This window comes from Girardinichthys multiradiatus, chromosome 18 (genome assembly GCF_021462225.1).
Source record: "Girardinichthys multiradiatus isolate DD_20200921_A chromosome 18, DD_fGirMul_XY1, whole genome shotgun sequence".
NCBI lineage: Eukaryota > Metazoa > Chordata > Actinopteri > Cyprinodontiformes > Goodeidae > Girardinichthys > Girardinichthys multiradiatus.
In genome coordinates this window covers 47,797,158-47,817,398 of record NC_061810.1, presented here as the reverse complement: position 1 = coordinate 47,817,398, position 20,241 = coordinate 47,797,158, and the positions used below count along the sequence as shown (strand labels likewise).

Here is a 20,241-nt window from a genome sequence, read left to right as displayed (position 1 = left end):
ATGTCAACTTCATTTATACAGCACTTCGTAACAAACGAGTCACATCAAAGGGCTGCACAGCAGGAACAATAAAACAATAGATGGGAGAGGTTGAAAACAAAGAGAAAAAATACACAGAAGACATGAATTAAATAATTCATTAGTTTAAAAGGACATCAAATTATGTAAAAATAGAAATAAATAAGATGTCAAAATCTATTCAATTCAAAAGCCAAACAGCAGAGGTAGGTCCTTAAAATCACCTTAAAAGTCTGGAGATCATGAGCAGTTCTTATATGGATCAGTAGATTAGCCCACAGCTTTGGGGCAGCACCATAGAACCTCTACTTTTCTGACTAGACCTCAGAGCATCTAAGATCAACTGGTTGTTTGACCTTAGTGTTCTTGTGGATGTATGACGTTGTAGAAGATCCCTTAAGCATGATGCTGCCAGAACGATAAGGAGAAACTCTTGATTTTATGGCGAAAAAAGAGGACCAAAAAGCACCAAGTGGATCAATGGGTTGAAGACTGAAAATTTCCTTTTCTTGTGATTTTAAAAGACAGTTGAGGTCATTAATTTCAGTCTGTAGTCCAACTTTTCTTTACTTTCCTTCATCATGCCACTATGTACCGTTTAATGATTTTTGTCACCATGTAATGAAATGTGCTATAAAAATAAACTTGCCTTGATCTAAACCAACATAGAGGTAATTACAATAATCATAACCAGAAAACACAGATCAGTCTTTTAATCTTCTCAGGAAGTTGTTGCTGGAAAAACCTTATTTTGACAACCGAACTGATTTTCTTTGTGAAAGTCTGTATTTATGAATATTTTTCTTAGTTTTTAATCAGTAGTGTATTGTCTGAACATCTCCGGCTTTGACATTTAAATAAAGAGGTTTATAAAACACTTTCTGTTGTGTTAGTTGCTAACCCACATCAAGTTTAGACATGTCTATTTGACTTGGCCTGGCCAACGCTTTGGTACATTTTCTCTGAGAAAATCTCTTTTCTCTGTGACTGAATCATTGAAACCAAACACTCCAACTTGGGTTCTCAGAAAATCTATTCGCCGTCCCGAGAAACCTGACTGTGGAGCTCCACAGCTTCCTCAGTTTTCACGTTGTCCTCAGAGTCAGCTAGTTATAAAGCAGATGAAGACGTTTTTTCTTCAAAAGTTTTTAACCATTATTTTATATTTGCTTTTAATTATCTGTATCATTTAATTTGCTTTTTATCAGATTTTAGTTTTTATGCTCTGTCACTTAGATTGAACTAGGACTCGTTTTATTTATGGACAGGTTGTTCAGGACCATTGAAATAAATGAAATAAAAAGAAACACTGATGAATCAGAATGACACTGAAACTCCTTTTAATTTGGTTATTTTAGCACGTTTAGTACCACCATAACATCTCATAGCTGAACACAGTTAATGTTAAAGCGGAGATCCCAGCAGTGAGAGTGTGTTTGTGTTGTCCAGGCTTGTATTGGCAGAACCCTCAGTTCCTTCTGGTTCTGTCGGAGGTGTACAACGTCCCTGGAAACGCCCAGGTAACCTGCTCCTTCATCGTGGGTCTCATGCAGAAACATCAGAGACGCAAAGGTCTTCACCTCCCTGTTGGCCTGCATATATACCTGGTACACACACACACACACACACACACAGTTATTTTCCCAATGCTCCTGTATTTCGAGACTTTATTCCCATTGTCTATATGTTCCATCCATCCATCCATCCATCCATGGATTTTGCAGGTTTCACAATAAAAGCGCAGCCTGTGACCTATGTACGGAAACCATAGTCCTTGACACAGCTTCCTGCACAGATTTCTGTCCAAACCAGATGCTAAAAAAGTATGAGAAGAACCACCAGAAATGACAAATGCAAAACAGAATACAAAACAATGCAGAAAACCTGCAAAAGAATGTCGGTTTTAAGAAAATATGCTCGGTATAAAATGGCAAAGGTTCCTGCAACCCGGCGTTGTTATTGTAAATCATCCAGCTTCCCAGCAGCCCAGGCTGTATTTTATCTCTCTAGGCCCATCCTCAGAACACCTACCTGTCATCTGAGGATCTGCGTAAGGTCCTTCCAGTCTGCTCCAACCAGTACTCTACATATCGGGAAGTGATTATTCGCAGCTCGCTTCCTCCGGGTCGCTACATCATCATCCCGTCAACCGGAGTGCCCAATCTGCAGGGAGAGTTCCTGCTGAGGGTCCTGACAGAGCCGGGCAGCAATGCTATGTGAGTTACGCATCAACATGACGAAACAGACAGGATGTTTCCATATAAATTCACAGTATATAATCACAGTAAAAAGAAAGTACACCCTTCTTCAGTTCCAGGGCTTTAGGTATAAAAAGTTACCTGGTCTTTGCAGGTCCTAAAATTATTTCAGTTTTCAAAAACACAACAGATTTTCCTCAAGAATGATATCAACATGGAAAATCTGTGCGTAAAAAACTAAGTACATCTTTTGGTGCTTTTTATATGATTTAATTAGGAAAGTAGCAGCCTGGTGCTCATCAGTGTGAGCACCTCTGTAAAAGCAGGAGTTTCTGCAGCTACTGAGTGGACCAGGAACTCCTCTGTAGACCAAGCATTTTAGGTCACATGATTCATCTGTGGAATCATGGGATGTACTTAGTTTTTCACACACATCTTTTCCATTTTAGCTTAATCGTTGTGTCCTTAAACAAATGTGAAATCAGTGTTTTTATTGACTCTGGTTAGATTTAAATAATTTTTTATCATGTACTGAAACAAAAAAACCCAAGAACTGAAAGAGGGTGTACTTTCTTTTTTTTTTTTTTACCATGACTGTGTTTGATCAGTTGTTTTAAATGTCTTTTGTTTCAGTGCAGCTCCCACACCAACACCACAGGATGTGTCTGCAATAACAGAGGTAACAGAAAGTTGAATCTCTTACAAATTAAATTTATCATCACATCTGGTGAAATAAAACCAGATCACCCATAGAGCTCTGCTGGTAAAATCCCAGTTAACCAGCTCCCATCAATACAGAGACCTGATTCAAATATGGAAAGAAATCTGAATTCTCTATTTTAAGAATAGTAAAAGTGCTTTGCTAAAAATGACAGAAAAAAACAGAGCAAGATTTGTTTTCCAGCCTTTAAGAATTTAAACATTTTTTTGTCAAAAAAGCAACAAAAAAAATGAACACAGAAAGCTCTTACTTTAAAAAAAAATGTTCACACCTGCATCGCTGGCAGTTCCTCTTTGACCCTGAGGTGGCGCCAAACCATGAAACATGGTGAAAGCAATCCGGAAAGTGTCCGGAAATCAGGGGTGTCTTAACTTTTTGTCCTGTGGTCCAACAAGCTTTTAAAAAAAAATTCAGGAGCAAAAACAAAAAAAATATTTTTTAAACTAAAATTACAAAAAATATAGTGAATTTTTTATTTTTTTACCTGCTCAAAAATAAACAAAGTGACCCAAAAAGTCCGACTACTTTATGTGTTTAATTAAAAGATTGGACAATCATTGTTTTTTTAAAAAAAGGTCTCCATGGTCTCCAGTTTGCTAATTCATATGGGCTCCACTGGGAAAAAATAGAACAAATGTCGTTTATTCTGAGCAATGGGAACAGCATTTGAATCACTTTTTCCTTGAACAAGTTTAATAAATGAATTAAAAAGCAGATTTAGAGACACTAACGTCAGATTTTAGTGAACGTCTCTGACAGATGGTCCTGTTTACAGCGTAATTAAAGAGGATGGTTATCAGAAGATGAATACTTAGTGTTCAATCTAACATTTTTCATTGTGACAAGATTTTAATTTATATGAAATACGTTTTCACTGACAGCCTGTTATGGGAAACCAAATTTTTATTCTTCAGTTGCGGTTGGGGGCCTCACAAAAACAGTCCGGGGGCCGCAAATGCCGCCCGATCCGCACACGGAAACCATGAAAAATCCTGTCTGCCAACACAGCTTCCCTCATTGCATATTTGCAAATTTATTTCTAAAATGTTGGTCAAATTAAGAGAGAATGCACCGAAATTTTTTTTTAAATCAGCTGATTAAAGACATGAGTCTGTTTCTGATTTTTTTCCCTGCAGCCGTCATTTCCTCACCAGGCCGCTCTGCCTGCAATCGGATCCATCAGACCGCTGTTCCAGAAGCACAGCAACAAGGTGAGGTTTACCTTATCATCCAGATGATTCCAGATTCTTCTGCAGACCTTCTCTGCAGCTCTGAGCAGGAAAATAGAAAGTACTGGCTCTGTGGAATAACTGGGTTAAATCACAGAGTAGAAGGAGCTTGGGTGTACTAGTTTTAACGCAGATATGAGGACCGTCTGTGTGAACTCTGCTCTGATCCACATTATTCCTTGTTTCATGTCTTCAGAAAGGATTCTGCAAACCTCTGCACCTCCACCAGCTCCTGGCTGAGGCCATAAAGGGTGGAGGTTGGTGTTGTCTCTGTTTGTTCAGTCCAGATTTGTTCTGGGATGTTTCCACATGATTGTGCCACAGTTTGATGGATAGATATGAGCTTTTTTCCCTGTCTGTGCTCAAATGCATCCTCCTGTATATTCAGCACAAATCTGATGACTTGTTAGATGTTAAAACGAATCTCCTGATGGTTGTTTCTCATGTCTTCAGTGTTGGCAGGAAGCGAGAAGTTCCTTTCTTTGGAGCACTGCAAGAGCCTGGTGGCCCTGATGGATGTATCCTTCAGAAAAATATCTTTAACTCAAAAACAAACCAAATGGAGAAGGTCTTTCAGTTTTAACTGCTAAGATCATTTTAGTTCCCACTCCGTTGTGATTTTAATGTTTTCACTCGAAACGTCAGGCTGATGAAGACGTATATTTACTCAAGACTCTGGTCCTGCAGGTCACTGAGCTTGCAGAGGACAGACTCTGCGGTGCATTAGAGAACTGCTTGGATCTTTCTTTTTCCTTGACCTCAGTGTTTTCTGCAGAGCCAAGGCAACGCTCAGCTGAACTGGTTTGAGTTCCAGACTCTGTGGGACAAAATCAGGAAGTGGACGGTAACCATAGCAACACTAGCATCTCCTACAGCAACATCAATCACATGGCTGCTGATAGCTTTATTTCTTAACATGGATGCATGAATAGAATAGATTAGGAAAAGTAAATCAAAACTGGTGAAATGTTTGTAGAAAAATCAGAAACCCTTCATTTAATTTAGTGGAACATGAGTCCTCCATAAAATGGTTCTGATGTTCAGTTTATAAACGTTCTGTACACTTTTTTATGTTTTCCAGGACATCTTCCTGGTCTATGACACGAATAAATCTCACCACCTTGAGTACAAAGAGGTCGAACCTGCCCTGAAGGCAGCAGGTAGGCAGTGCGCAGCAACAAAAACACATTAGAAAACTTAATGTTTTTTCTCTGCATGTAAAATATGACCAGCAGGAGACAGTCTGACGCCATAACGTCCATAAAAGCAGGTTTATTTATTTAAAAACATCATCTTCCTGCTTTATTTGCTGGATAATAATTCATGATAACTGAATTAGATCACTTTGAAAAGAGGCTGTATGATTTTAAACTCTAAACAGACCAATGGACAGACAGATAAGCCGTCTTGAAGGCAGATCAGATTGTTTTCATCTCACACTTGATATAAATATTTGTAATATTCTGTTTTTTACAAATGTTTTTCAACGTGATTTTATCAAAGACTAGTTTTAAAAAAAATGAAATAACTTCTGTTATTTCATCCTTGTAATGTCAATAAATCAGATTTTTACCTCACATTTAATTCTGGAGGGAATCCATGCGTCCCTCTTCCCTGTGACAGTCCAGCTCCTCCTGTAGGATCTCAAGGTGTTCCCAGGTCAGAAAGCACGTATAGTTCCTCCAGAGATCTTTGGATGTTCTCCTTACAGAGGGACCAAAAAAAATCACCAAAGGAAGGTGGTCAGGAGGTATCTTGATCAGATGTTCAAACCACCTCAGCTGAATCCTTTCGAAGCGGAGGAGCAGTGGCTCCAACCCACCAAGACGATGGCAGAGCCTGATCACCTTACAGAAGAAGCTCATTTCACACGCTTGTATCACTAAACTCCCCCTCAGAGACTCCATGGTGACTCCGTGGTGGAGTAAAAATCTGGTTCACTGTTCAGAAACTCAGAAAAGAGTCACACTGCTCCTCTGAAAGTCCGAGGTTCGGTCAGATCCTCTACTGAAACATCCTGCATCAGTGGTGTCCAAACTCTTTGCCCACGGGCCAGAATCACCTCTGGAGTCGAAAGGACTCAAGAGGCTAAAGCCTTTTTTTCAATTAAAAACACAAAAATTATTTTATTCTTTTCTTTTTATCTGCTCAGCAATAAATTAAACAATCAACATTTTTATAAAACACAACAGAAAAGAACAAAAGATTATAGGCCCGAAAAAGAGTTTTCATTAATAAAAGTGTTTAGCGTCCTTAACTTCATGGGTAAATGTTTTTCTAATTTGCTGGTCTAAGAAACGTGTCTGGTCCAAGTTTCTTTGAGAACCTGTCTGTATTTAGGTTAATGAAAGGCTGTACCCATGTCTGCTTCTAGGTAAAAGGTTGCAGGATGTTTGTGGCCAAACTTACTATGATATTAAATGAAAAGCTTTGCGTTGTGTTTAACATTTTCCATTTAAGAAATAAATTTGTCGTTGAAACCTCCAGCTGCATCAGCTCCTTTTGCTGGAGGGTTCACTATTTACCATTCTTGTGACTGCAGGCGGGGGCCACGCAGGATTATTCCTTGGGCCACCGTTACATTCCCAGTTGTTCTAAGTGAAGTCATGTTCTGTGACTTGTTTTAAGATCCTCCTCCTTTGTGATTGGATGCTGCTTCCATGGCGTCAGACTGTTAATTAGCAGTAACTCATTTAATGACACAGAAGCTGTATTTCTGGGCCTTTTGGCCATTTGACCACCAGTCACTGAGTCTTTGACGTAAGTCCCTGGTCAGAAGGCCTCTTCTCTCAGTTTTCTCCTGTTTAAACGTTTCTCAGGTTTGTACATTTTGTTTTTTTGGAGTTAGGTAAGTACAATTTTTATTTTGTTTTGTTTGTTATGTTGGTTTGAGCTCTGCCTAAAGCTGAATGCCAGTCCGTTTAAAATAAAGCTAAAATATGCCGGAAAATAAACATCTTGAATGCCATTTTGTCTCCTCATTCACTATCTAGACTTATGTCCCTCACACCCCCTAGACCAGCCACAGGGCATAACAGCTATAAATGGCCCCCAGGGCTGCGCTTTGGACCCCCCTGCCCCCAGAGGGAACCCACTCCTTGGTTCTGCCTCCAGCAACTTAAACATTTCCCTCTATCCAGTTTCTATGAAACATTTGGCGTGGACCCGCAGTTTGTGCTTAATTTGCTCACTGGTGTTTCTGACATTCTGGTAAATGGTTCAACTTAATAATCCCTGACCTTCATCATACAGTATATTTGATCCCGTTACCAAATGTCTTCCTCTGAATTTTCTTGAATGTTTTCCTGACCTCTCGGCGTTCTTTGTGTCTGCCGCAGGCATCATGGTGGACGAGTTGGTGATGCAGCTGGTAGGACTGAGATACACGGAGCCCGACCTGACCATCAGCTACCCGGGCTTCCTGTACCTAGTCATGAAGATGGAGAGCATGATCCGTAAGGAGAAATTACCCACGGGAAGGAGGGGGGGTGATCTGCTCATTCTGCTCAATATTTAACAGGACGGCATCAAAGAGAAACTGGTGTTTTTTAACTTCCAGAAAGTTTTATTTAAAATTTTCAAATGTTTATTTGAATTTGGTTATTAGTGAATCCATCGAATTTATGTTCAGACTCAACATTTCCAGGGTTGAACTTTCTTAACTTCAGTAATTCTCTCCAAAGAGCGGGATATGAACTTCTGGATCAAATCCTGATTTATGGTGATCTATGCTTCCTCTTACAGCTTGGAGTTGGTCACAAGGGTCACACTTCTCCAAAGGTTTTAGATCTGGGGAGTTTCCTGACCACAGGTCCAAGATTTACTGCTCTTATCACTATGAATCGTATTAGCCTTGTGATACGGTGCCCCATCATGCTGGAAAATCAGCAAATCAGCAGGGAACTGTTGGATTGTTGCTCCTGGAGGACATTTTGATCCCACTCTTTACAGTGGTGTTCTGGTTCAGAATGGAAAGGAAGCCCGACAAAGGGATTGGATCAGGATGGACTTCATTGTTGGCACCGAACAGGACACATGTTAGCATTCAGCTTTTCTTCTCCAGATGTCCCACACATTCAGGAAGACTGAGAAAAGTGGTTCTAAGCACTTCTTTGCAAATGCACTTACATTAACCTGCTGCCAGACCTGGGCTGGCTCTGCACTGGTGGCAGCATGATTCTGTAGAACCATCCTGCAGCTTGCTGGACTCTCTTGGACATCCTGAAACCTTCTTCTCTGCTGCAGGACCTGCTACCTTGAAGTTCTTGATGATCCAGAGAACTGTTTAATTTATCTTGGCGACAGTTTCCTTGATGTGAAGCCTTGTTGATGCAAACAATGATGCCTTCCTTTGAAGGAAACCTTTGCTAACCCAAGAAAACATCAGAACTAATTCTTATGAAGGTTGGCATTGAAAACAGTGAAGATCATTTGACTGTATGTGTTTGGGTCAAATCAAACAAACTGTGATCACACGCCTTCTCTTAAATTTGTGTCAGATTCAACAATTTCTTTTTTTTTTTTGAATTTTTTCGGCACTAGAAGCCTTTAATTTTTGATAGTAGGCAGACAGGAAGGAGGTTCAAAGAGAGGGGGAGACATTTGGGAAAGGTCGCTGGGTCCGGGACTCGGACTCCCCTCTTCTTGGGAGGGTTGTCCGCAGAAAATTTCGTCTGAATCAGGATTGCTTTTTTCTTCTGCTTCACAGACAAATTTCAGGCGCACGACATGATGGGACATGGAACAGTAACCCTCACCTACAAACAGGTACCAACGCAAACAGTTTTAAGTTTAAGGTGTCGTAACACAACAAATGTCTTTACATCATTTATACATAAATTTATTGCAGAAAAAATAAGCCAAGATGCAGAACCAGTAAAGTTATTCTGGCCTAATGAATTGGAAGATTAGACTCGGTCAGGAGCTGCTGATTAGATGCTTTAACTGCTGGTTTGGATCACACAGTTGTGTCTAGCACAATGCCAACATGGAAAGGCATCAGCAATAATCTTCCCATCAATCTGGGAAGAGCCATTAAGTCATTTCCAAACTATTGAAGTCCATCATCATACAGAGAGAGAATATTATCAATCAGAAAACATGTAAGGCAGCTGTAAATATTCCAAGGAGAGGACATCCCAGAAAATTCACCCCAAGGTCAGAGTGTATAATGATCAGAAATGACAAAACAAAACCACATGAGCTCCATCTTGGACTCTCCAGGCCTCAGCATCTTAAATGTTACAGTTCAAAACCGAACAAGTTAAAAAAGAAAAAGGCTGAAAACTATGACTTGTTTATAAGGGTTGGAGGAGGAAGAGATGTTTGACCATAATGCAGAAAACACCTCATACCTGCTTCCAAGCACAGTGGTGGTGGGCTGAGGATTTGTCAAGGAGACAACCATGAAGTCCTCTGTGTACCAAAGTATTCTGAGGTCTTCTGTCTAACAGCTGAAGCTTGGTCCAAACTGGATGTTCAGAAGCTCATCTACAACTGAACAGCTGAAAAATGACTCCAAGTGTTACAATGTCCTAGTCCAGTGGTAGGAGAGCCATCCAGAAAACTGTCTCCAAATCTCAATCACCTGACGTAACGTCGTGAAGAAAGATCCTCCTCAACAATGTGAGAGGCTGATCAACTCAGACAGGAAATGAGTACTGAGAGTTATAGCCTCTAAAGGTTCAGTAGCTGCTAAACCATGGGGTGTACTTAGTTTTTCCACACTGCTTTTGTTTTACCAATGTAATGTGTGGCCTGATGCTGTTATAGATATAGAGGCAGCCAAGGCTTCATTTGTAAAGCCGGTAAAGTGACAGAATCAGATGTTTTTCTTTTATTTAAATGTTAGAGGTGTTTGTTTCTTCTGCCGCATTCAGCAACTCTTCCTTTTCTCTGACTGGTTCCAGTGGCTCCACATGACGATGTACAACTGAACGTGACCCGGTGCACCAGGAGGGACTCACCAGGATCCACTTTGTTTTGTGTTTTTATTGTTTTTTATTTTCCAGAGACAACCTGATGGAGTAATCAGCACCAATTAAATCTAACAGCATGACGACAGAGTCCAACTGTTTATTTCTGCTCAGTGTGTCCAGGTAGAAACCAAGGTGGACATTTTTCCTAAGCTGGTCCAGCTGTAACCATGGAAACGTGATCAGATGGGCTGTTTGATCAAATTTGAATTTTATGATTTACCTCCATATTATGAAAAGCTACATTTAAATGTGATTGTTTGATTTCAGCGTGAAATGCTTTGTTTGGTGTGCGGCAAAAATATTCAATAAATCCGGTTTTTACAGATTGTATTGTTTAATGTTCCGTCATTTAATTCCTCTTTCTCCACCATGAAGATCTGAAAAGCTTCTGAAATGTATTTTTTGAAATCCTGATGTAAACATGAAGAAAAGCATCGGCTTCTTGAAAGTCTTCCTGGGTTTTTTTTGGACTTTGGCTGCTTTTTTAAAACAGTGGTCTGTAGTTCAATCTTTGGAGAACTCCTGGGACGACTGAATCAACACTCTTGGAGGACGTTTTACTTTAAAGTTAAAAGAAAATATATATTTTACCAGCTGAACAATTTGGCTTTGCAAATGTCTCAAAAATGAAATGAATTGTTCTTAATGGTGCAGATATTTTCAGATGGTATAAAGGAATCATGAACCAAAACAACCGACTTGGTTCTGTCGAGACACATTTAAAGGACCTCATGAATAAAACGTGATATTCTTCTAACATCGCGCTACAGCATCTAAATGAATTATTAGAAATACTTTCAGTGAGTTTAACAACTTCGTAAACCCTAACGGGAGTTTCCAGGTCTAGACTGACAGTTTAGTTTCTATACATCGAGGCTACCTAACCTCAGCGTCTTCCTACAGAAGATCTAACGGTTATTGGTTTCAGCTAGAAAAACCCTCTTTAAATAATGATGTCTCCACGGAGGAGACAACGTACATTTGTATTAATTACCTAAAGATGCAATTTGAAGCCAGTTTCAGGAGTAGATTTCTTTTACAGACGTGGGGAAGGATGAATTTCCGGAAACGTTTTAAGATTCGACTTATTGCAAACATGAGGTTTGTAGTTTCGTCCCAGCATTATAATCAGCATTTGGTCAGAAAACACCAAGCTGCCACAGTACTCTGCACAGACCGCTAAATACCTTCACGTCTATAGCCTACATGTGAATCTTTTGAGTTGGGTCTCTGACAAATGTTATTATGGTGACATAATGACAAACAATCTTGAATCTTAATTTACTCTAAATTCAATTTAAAAAAAACTTTATTAATCCTAAAGGGAAATTAAATGTTGTTGTAGCTCATATTATGAAGGTTTCCTCAAAGAGTCGTTGTAGAAGCTGATGGCTGTGGGCAGGAAGGATCTCCTGTAGCGCTCCGTCTTACAGCAGATCTGAAGAAGCCTCTGACTGAAGACACTCTGTTGTTGTAGGACAGTCTCATGAAGAGGATGCTCAAGGTTCTCCATAATGTTCTTCATCTTGTCTGCACAATGATCTCCAGATGTTCTAGGAGTCCCCAGAACAGAGCCAGTCTTTTTTTTATCAACTTGTTGAGCTTTTTTTAAGTCCTTGGCTCTGATGCTGCTTCCCCAGCAGATGATGGCAGAGAAGATCAAACTCTCCACAACAGACTTATAGAAGATATGCAGCATCTTGCTGCAAACTGAAGGACCCAAGAGTCCTCAAGTACATTCTACTCTGTCCCTTTTCCAGATGGCTTCACAGTTGCATCTCCACTCCTGTATGTTGTCCAGGTGAACACCGAGGTATTTATACTCCTCCACCACTTCTTCTCCCATGATGGAAATAAATAAAATGAAACATCAGTCCACACCTGGTTATTAATGTTTACATTTGTTTCCTGACTAGCTGACAGATTTTAATTGTTTTTGTTGAACTTGCGCTCATGTCCCAGTAGGTGGCAGTGTGAGAGACTCAGTGGCCTGCAAGTAAATCAACGTCTTCATCACTGTAGCAAGCAATGGAAGAGGATTCAAATGCTTAAAAGGTGATTCCACTTTTTATCACTACTTGATCTGAAAAGATTTTCACCGACTTATTTCACACAGAGCCAGAATGCAAAGTTGTTAAATAATATCTTTAAATCACAAATTAAAACATCCCTGCATATTTTAGAGTGAAAACAGGTGGACCATCTTGATTCAACAATCGGTTCAGATGTTTTTCATTGAGAGGAAAAGGCTCCCAACGTTTCCATGTCTGCTTGGAGGCTCCAGAGTTAGAAACCTTAATTAGAAAAAGGACAGAGACCAGTCGAGGTATTTTGTAAGGAAACATTTATGTGTGCTTTGTGAAAGTCATGTATCATTAGACAGAAGGCGTTGCAGTTTCCAGTACAGCAGATAAGGTTTGATATTAAAGAGTACAAAAAAAAAGGAAAAAAATTATCACCATTTCAGAGTTCATTTCTCTCCAACCTAACAGGGGAACACAAAAAAAAAAAAAGAGACAGAAAGCTTCTTTTCCTTCCCCCATTTCATCTGTCCCTCCCTCCGCCTCCCCCTCCTCCCTCATTATTGGTAGAAATTACTCTAATTTAAAACGGGAAACATCCTCCTGAGGCGGCCGGATCATCTGGAACAAGACCTGTGAGGTTCATCACAACATGATTGCATAGTTTGTGTGTTTGCTTATAATTCTGGTTATTTCAACATGGGGGCAACATTTAGATAACTACTCCCCTCCTGGGAGTCAGTTTTCCTCTTCAGAGACAGATTAGGGAAGTGGAGGTAGGGGGAAAGAGAGACAGAGGGCATATTTGCAGCTGCTGAGGTCTCCACAGTGGGAAGATATATCCTGTAATTTCAGAGTTTTAAACCAAGTTTTCAGATTGGTGAGCAGGAACCTGGCTGAAAACATAATCTGCTTTTACACAAGTGGTTTCTTCTCCTTCCTTAAATAGGAAAAAAAAAAACCAGAAGATCAAACATCTTCACTGATGGAACCCGGTCAAACTACTCTGTGTGTCACCGGCCCTTTAAATTTGATCTTTTTTCTTATTTTATAAACAAAGTCACTGGGAAACTGCCACCTGTGCCTCTAAGTGACTGGGAATGTTTTCCACGCCTCCCCCCCGCTCCTGGAAATAAAGAAGTAAAGCTGGGAGGAGGGGGAAGAGCTGAGGTCAGACAGGTCACCTCATCCAGCAACAATATGGGTTCATTTCAGCCCGCAAGCATATATCTCTAGGATCTAATACACAGACTTTGCCAGCTATCGTGAAACCCCGCCCCTCACCTCCCATCTCCCCTGGCAAGAAGAAACAAATGATAATATAATAAACAAAATTAGCATAAGTATCAGATTAGCTTGTGATCCCACCCCCCAGTCCAAATTGCTGCCCCCCCCCCCCTCCGTCCCAGTTTGACACCACAAACAACAAAAAACAGAGGGTGAAACCAAGGACCCGTAGTGCTGCCCCTGGATGTGCCTGTTCATATAAACCTTCAGGACCTACAGTTAAATCAACAGGCTAAGAGTTGTAAAAATATTCTGGCTTTTTAAACCGGCTCATTCAGGGGCACCGCACAGAAACGCTCCACTCCCCTCCAACCCTCCATCTTCTGGCCGATCCTTCCCTCTCCTCCTCTACAGGTCGCTCTCTCCGTACAGGGCAGTGGAGAAGGACATGTAGTCCAGGGCTCCGGGTACGGCGTCGGGCCCCGTGTAGGGGGCCATGCGAGCGATGCAGTACTCTGCCTGGTCTGGCGGGAGCTCCCTCCTCAGCTCGTCTGCCGTGATGAAGTTCTGATGGGAACAGAACGGAGGCCACAGTGAGAGAGGACTACAGTCAGGGCAGAACAACAACCCACCAAACTGAGCAGAAACAGGCACATCACTATGGACCGGGCGCCATCAGAACCTTTTAAAGAGACGGGCTAAATGGTGACCAGTGATGATCAGACACCATGACGCCATGACAGAGCCTCGGGAGTTTTATGATGCAGATATATGTGGGTGGTTATATAAAAGTCAGACATTATGAAAGACAAAATGGATCAAAGTACCACAAACAGAATGAAGGGAAATAGTTGAAGCTCCTTCTGTTCCGACTCGAATCAATATTTTTTCAACATTGTATGCAGATAAAACTGCAGAAAGTCAGATTGGTTGGATTTTCTGACTCTTCTCCTTGACCGTCCAACAACATCCTCTGTGACCTTCAGCAAATCAGCCTCATAAATATGGATCATTTTTTGAGGGTCATGAAGGCAGTTCGAGTTCATTCAACTGGTCCAACATATTATCTACATGTAGTCAATATTATATTGAATAAATGCCTGAAACTTGACATATTCTGTCCTTCCTAATGTTGCATCCAAGCCGTTGCTTGAGATATGGCACAGTTCTACAGCGACGGTTTGATATATTGCACAGCCTTAATGGGAGACTGTGTTTAAAACTGGTTTCAGGTCAGTTCTCAGCCCACTCATCCCCCTTTATTTAATCCACATCCCTTACTACTTTCATTTTGTACCTGTAAACAAACCACCTCATACTAAATATGAGTTTATCATTTCAACTTGAGTGTTCCCATTAATTATAGAAATAAATAGTACTAAACAATGCTCACACCTCATGTGTAATTAAGTCTTACATTATTTTCTTAACCTCTTTATTTCATCCAGTTTCCTTTTATCTTGGTTCTGATCTCCGTTTGGACCCTTGACCTGATCGACTTGTGATAATTATGAGCAAGCTCCTCATGGAGGATATCATTTATTGGATTCATTATTGGCCATCAGTGTGTGACCTTAAGCTCGAGCTCAGTTGGGTTCTGAAGCAGGACGACAATCCAAAGCTCACCGGAAAGTCCACCTCTGAATGACTCACAAGAAGGTTTTAGAGAGGTCTAGTCAAAGTCTGGACCCAAATCTAATTGATATATGTAGCATGACCTTAAAGAGGCTGTTCATGCTACAAACCCTCAAATGTGGCTGAATTGGAACAATTCTGCAAAGAAGAGCGGGTCAAAATTCCTCCACAGCGACGTTAAAGTCTCATTTTCCGTTATTTCAGATGCCTGATGGCACTAACGTAGTTTTAACGTGGAGCTGTGTTGGCCTGCATAGCGTTCTATGTGAAATCCTTTGAAAACTGCATTTTGTATTAATTCTATTCTGAGATGTAAATCTCTACCTGAAGATTTACATTCGCTGCAGCTGTGAGGACAACAGTGCAGGATGCACAACCTCCTTCATCCAGGACGTTTCTCCTTCTGAAGAACATCTGTAGATGTTGCACTGTCTCACCTTATCACCAGCCAGGATCTTGAAGGAGGCGATGACCTGGTCTGCGGTGTCCGTGTCGGTCGTTTCCCTGGACATGAAGTCGATGAAGGCCTGGAAGGTTACCGTGCCGGTGCTGTTGGGGTCTACAATGCCCATGATGCGATTAAACTCTGCGTCGCCCTGGCAACCAAGAAACTACAGGTTAACCCAGGAGAGACGGCAGTTTGTGTCAGACACAAAGGTTATTAAATGAGCAAAACATTAGGACCGATCCACTGAACATGGGTCTTGATGTTTTATCTCCTACGCAAGCATGCGGACGAACGGTTTGATCGAAGGTTAACACGGAGACATGGACAGAAGACGGGGACAAACATCTAGGGGTCATTTAGACTGACATTAGACAAATGAACAAGGAGAGTAAAACAAAGACAAGATGCGAGAAGAACCAGCAGGGTGTCTGCAGGTCCAGAGCCTGGAAGTCCTCCAACGCGATGCATCCAGTAGGCATCCTGAGTAGAAGAACCAGCAGCTCTACTGGATGACGAATGGGAAGCTTCTAATTCATTCTCCTCCTGATTGGATTCAATTATCAGTCCTGATCTTGAGTTTTCATAAAAACAAAGACAATCCTTTACCGCATCATTCAGGTCAGCCTAAATTAAGTGTTTCAGCCCTGCAGACACCCTGAGGAGCACCATGCAGCAGCAGTACCAGACTGTTTCCTGTAGAAATGAGCAGAGCCCGGAAATCATCTGAGACCATCTGACCCGATCGCTTCTGCAGCCGCCACAGCACAGCAAAGGCCGGAGGGTAGGTCACGGATGTAGAGTCAGAGAAAAGGAAAGGATGGAGAGAGATGTGTGAAGGACAGAGATGTACAGGTGAGGATGAAGAGGAAGTGAGTGGGAATGATCCAGGAGGTGAGAAGATAAAAACCACAGACAGTTAGCAGCAAACAACAACCTGACAGACAAGAGGGACGAAAGGTGGGCTCAGAATAGGAGCCCAGAGCAACAGAGACCCCTGGTGGACAAACAGGAACATAGCAGCGCTGTCTGATCTCCACACTGACGGACTGAAGACACCTGAACTTGTCAGGAGCATCAGAGCAGGAGGGTTGACCAATCCCTGATTCAGTTTCAACTCCTAAACAAATTTAGTCAGTTTGAAAATATTTCCCAAATCAGATACTGGGAATAAAATATTGAACATTTGTAAATTAACTTAAAATAAAGACGTTCTCCTTCTCTGGTCATTAAAGGGTTAAACTGTGATGAAGACGAGCTTCCTTAAGTTTAGTCCCTGCTAACAGATTACAGATACATCATGATGTTTATGGGAATAAACAGGACTATAGCTGGATGATCAGCAGGGTTGGAGGCCTCTGGCAGTGATCGGTGCCTCCTGCTCAGAGTCCTGACGAACAGCAACTCTCCTGGAGAGCTCCTGAATCCTGGAGGTCCTACCTGCTTGTCGTTCTCCACATCGTAGCCCAGACTGATCAAACAGGCCTTGAACTCTTCTGCCTTCAGGCCCCCGCTGTGGTCCTGAGGTCGGCCAAACACCCAACAACAGAGGAGCACATCATGAGGATGAGGGGAGCGCACCGTGTGGAGGAGCGGAGATGAGGGGACGTGGTCCACGGCATGCAAGGAGAAGATGGAGGATGAGGGGACAGACAGATGGAAAACGATGGATGTTTAGACAATGTCAACAACAGAAGAACAGAGGAGCAGACAGAACGAGGGATGTATGAAGGACCTTCAAACACCTGACATCACCAAGTTGTTTATGGAAGCGACTGAAATCGGACGAATAAAACAGGATGAATCCATGTTTCTGCCGTAAACAGAAGGTGGATGAGAGCCGAGCACACAGACAACAAAGTGACTGAAACATGGTGGAGTGAGATGATCAACGATGGTTGGGACCTTCTCATCCTTATGATGTTTCAGATCGAGTTTAATGCGACACGTTGCTGGATGAAAGCAGCTAAAAACAAACTGGGCATCAGTAAGTTACAAACAGCCTCCTGCAGTGTTATGAGGAGGAAGATGAGGAAAACCTTAAAATAAATTCAGCTTGTGTAGCAGTGGCATAATCTCACTGTAAAATGTAGAAAAACATTTCTTAATTTGGACTACAGTTTAGAAAAATCTAATGTCCAATCTTCCACTCAACTTTCTATGGATATGGTTGTATGCAGCACTCTGTGGACAGCCAGCTTCTTGAACAATGACCTTCTGTGGCTTCTCCTCCTGGAGGGTGTCCACGACATCTGTCCAGTTAGTCTTCCTCATGATTGTGTCTCCTACTGACCCAGACTGAGACCATCTAGAGGCTCAGGAAACCTTGGCAGGTGTTTGGAGATAATTAGATGATGTCATGAGACACTGATGTTTGGGTTTTCCTGCTCTAAACTATAATCATCAAAATTACAAGAAATAACAGCTTGAAATATTTCACTATGTTTGATGGATTTATACGAGTTTCACTTTCTGAAAAGAGGGATAAAAATATTCAGCTTTTCCACAATATTCTAACTTTTTGAGCTGCCCTGAATCATTTATGCTGCCAGAAACCAAACATTAATCTCCGAGAACAAAATGTTGTCGTGATTTAGACTTAAAACTTCAGGTTAAATCTTCACATAGTTACTAAAAATCCAAATGGTGACTTATTTCACACATTACTACATTAAAAGGCCCAACTTCCAACAGAAATCACTAAACAATTCACCTCAATGCAAGCTTCCTCATGGTCAAAGATTTAAAAGAAATACTGCACTATAAACTACTCTGAAATTCCACGTTCATCACAACTGAAACACGTCACAAATATCAGATATTCTGCAAACGTGGAGTAAAAACTGCAGAATTTTTTTAATAATACCAGAACCAAGATCTGACTCCTCTGCCTGCTACTCTGATGCCGCAGGGCTTAATGAGGAGGGATAATTAAGGAGCTCAGGCCCCTGACCTTATCGAAGTGGTTGAAGGAGGCCCGGTACTCGTAGAGCTGCTCCTGGCTGATGCCCTTGGCGTCACGTGTCAGGATCTGGTTCTCCACCTCGTTGATGGTTCTGGCGATGGTGGTAAGCAGCTGCTCCCAGCCCACACGAAGGTGCTGCAGGAGGAAGGAGGACATGTAGAACATTAACTGTATTTTCTAAAGATTCTGAGAAGCAGTTTCATCAGTTTTGTCAGCAAATATTTCAAATTGATCCAAAGACTGAATCTTCATTAATGTGACTCCCTCTGAGATGCTGGATATCATTTTCTGAACCAAGTTCGGACTAATGCGACCCATTCTTGTTCTCGTACAGCTTGGAGTCCAGCTGGTTTTTGAGAGCTGTCTACAGGTTCTCAGGGGAGTTTCCAGAGCACAGGTTTAAAACTTCTGGTCTTTGAGCACCTTGGTTTTATTTCAGTCGTGTGACACGGTGCCCTCTTATCATGGAAAATCCATGGATCCTCAGATTGTTCCTGGATTGTTAAAAAAAGCTGCTACTGGAGGATGTTTGGATCCAACTCTTTATTCTGGGCTGTTAGGGCTCTTAGGTACAATTGGGAGAAAGTCCACTCCTTAGGATGAGAAGATACCCCTCGCTGTTGGCACCTTCCAGGACCCATGGTAGCTCTCACATTTCCTTCTCTAGATGTCCCAAACATCTAAAAAAGGAGCATTCATTAGAGAAAACAACCAGTCTTCTGCTGTCCATCTGCAGTCCAAGTCTGTGCTCGATGTTTTTCTTGGACAGAAGTAGCTTCTTTGTGGCCCTTCTTGCCCAAATGTGCACAACATTGCACTCACAAACACTTGCTGCCAGTGTTGAGCAAGCTCTGCGCTGGTGTTAAAGAAAATCCGTCACACAGTCCTCAGGTAGTTCCTCTTGGACGTGCGGAAGCTTCTCCTGCAGCTGAACCTCTGACCTTAAAGTTCTTGATGATCCAGAACACTGTTCTTTCAGCTGGAATATTCGTAGCAGCAGTTTCCTGCATGTGAGGCTAAGTTGATGCAAAATAATGATGACAGCACACTTTTCTCTGGAGGGAACCTTTCCCAGCAGAAGAGAGTGATGGTTTGAAGCACATCTGCTTCTCATACAGAGACCAGTTCTGCTGATTAGACTGATGGAGAGATGTCAGACTTTCACAGGTTCTCTCTGTCCTGCTGACGTGGCCGACAGCTGATCAGCGTGTGTAAAAATGAAGCGGTCATGAAATAAATCTTGTTGCAGTTAATCTGATGTTGATATTCTGCAGCATAATAACAACTGTACATCATAACTGCATAAACTGAATCTGTAAAATAAATTTTTAGGCCTAATTCTACATGTAAACTTCAATTCTGAGTCATATAAAAGAGGCTTTATAGCTAGTTAGTAAAACTGGTTGCATGATGGTTCCAGCGTACCTCCATTGTGTAGGATGTGTACTGGTTGTCAAAGATCAGAGCCTCCTGGATGTGCTGGTGGTATCCCTCCAGCTTGTTGATTTCAGGCATGTAGGACAAGATGCTCTTCTGGTACTCCTTCAGGTTGGTCAACTGGTCTTCCAGGGTGCCGTTCATCTCGATGGATATCCTGCCAATTTCCTGCCGACACACAAACACGCAGCATTTACAATCCTCAGCTGACCATCAGAGGGGATCAGAGGTTTCTGGACTTATCAGAATGCTATCGTGACAGAAGATAAATGGTTAACGACAAACTCGAACACTGTTAAATGTTTTCCCTGAGCTCAGTGTTTCACAGATATTTTTTCGGCACTAGTGGCCTTTTTATTTAAAATTT

The 20,241-nt window shown here is 41.6% G+C and overlaps 2 protein-coding genes across 6 annotated transcripts in view; one reads left to right on the top strand and one right to left on the bottom strand.

Annotated features, from left to right (window-relative positions):
* The window catches only part of zgc:85932 (uncharacterized protein LOC405875 homolog), a 29,029-nt gene extending 18,559 nt beyond the window's left edge, over positions 1–10,470 (top strand). For both annotated transcript variants that reach the window (XM_047390562.1, XM_047390561.1), the window contains 11 exons: positions 1,468–1,625; positions 2,029–2,234; positions 2,850–2,895; positions 4,074–4,148; positions 4,363–4,423; positions 4,620–4,684; positions 4,942–5,010; positions 5,248–5,326; positions 7,505–7,621; positions 8,875–8,933; positions 10,076–10,470. In XM_047390562.1, the coding sequence (XP_047246518.1) occupies positions 1,468–1,625; positions 2,029–2,234; positions 2,850–2,895; positions 4,074–4,148; positions 4,363–4,423; positions 4,620–4,684; positions 4,942–5,010; positions 5,248–5,326; positions 7,505–7,621; positions 8,875–8,933; positions 10,076–10,102 (962 nt within the window). In that variant the 3' untranslated portion in view covers positions 10,103–10,470. The remainder of the gene's footprint in view (positions 1–1,467; positions 1,626–2,028; positions 2,235–2,849; positions 2,896–4,073; positions 4,149–4,362; positions 4,424–4,619; positions 4,685–4,941; positions 5,011–5,247; positions 5,327–7,504; positions 7,622–8,874; positions 8,934–10,075) is intronic.
* A 2,001-nt stretch (positions 10,471–12,471) lies between these two features.
* The window catches only part of LOC124883810 (alpha-actinin-4), a 57,398-nt gene continuing 49,628 nt past the window's right edge, over positions 12,472–20,241 (bottom strand). For 2 of the 4 annotated variants that reach the window (XM_047391163.1, XM_047391162.1), the window contains exons 18-22: positions 19,863–20,042; positions 18,426–18,572; positions 16,158–16,223; positions 15,465–15,623; positions 12,472–13,959 (exon numbers count right to left, since the gene is read on the bottom strand). In XM_047391163.1, the coding sequence (XP_047247119.1) occupies positions 13,801–13,959; positions 15,465–15,623; positions 16,158–16,223; positions 18,426–18,572; positions 19,863–20,042 (711 nt within the window). In that variant the 3' untranslated portion in view covers positions 12,472–13,800. Of the gene's footprint in view, positions 13,960–15,464; positions 15,624–16,157; positions 16,224–16,912; positions 16,994–18,425; positions 18,573–19,862; positions 20,043–20,241 lie in introns of all 4 variants that reach the window. The other 2 variants (XM_047391160.1, XM_047391161.1) reach the window with 2 other exon arrangements.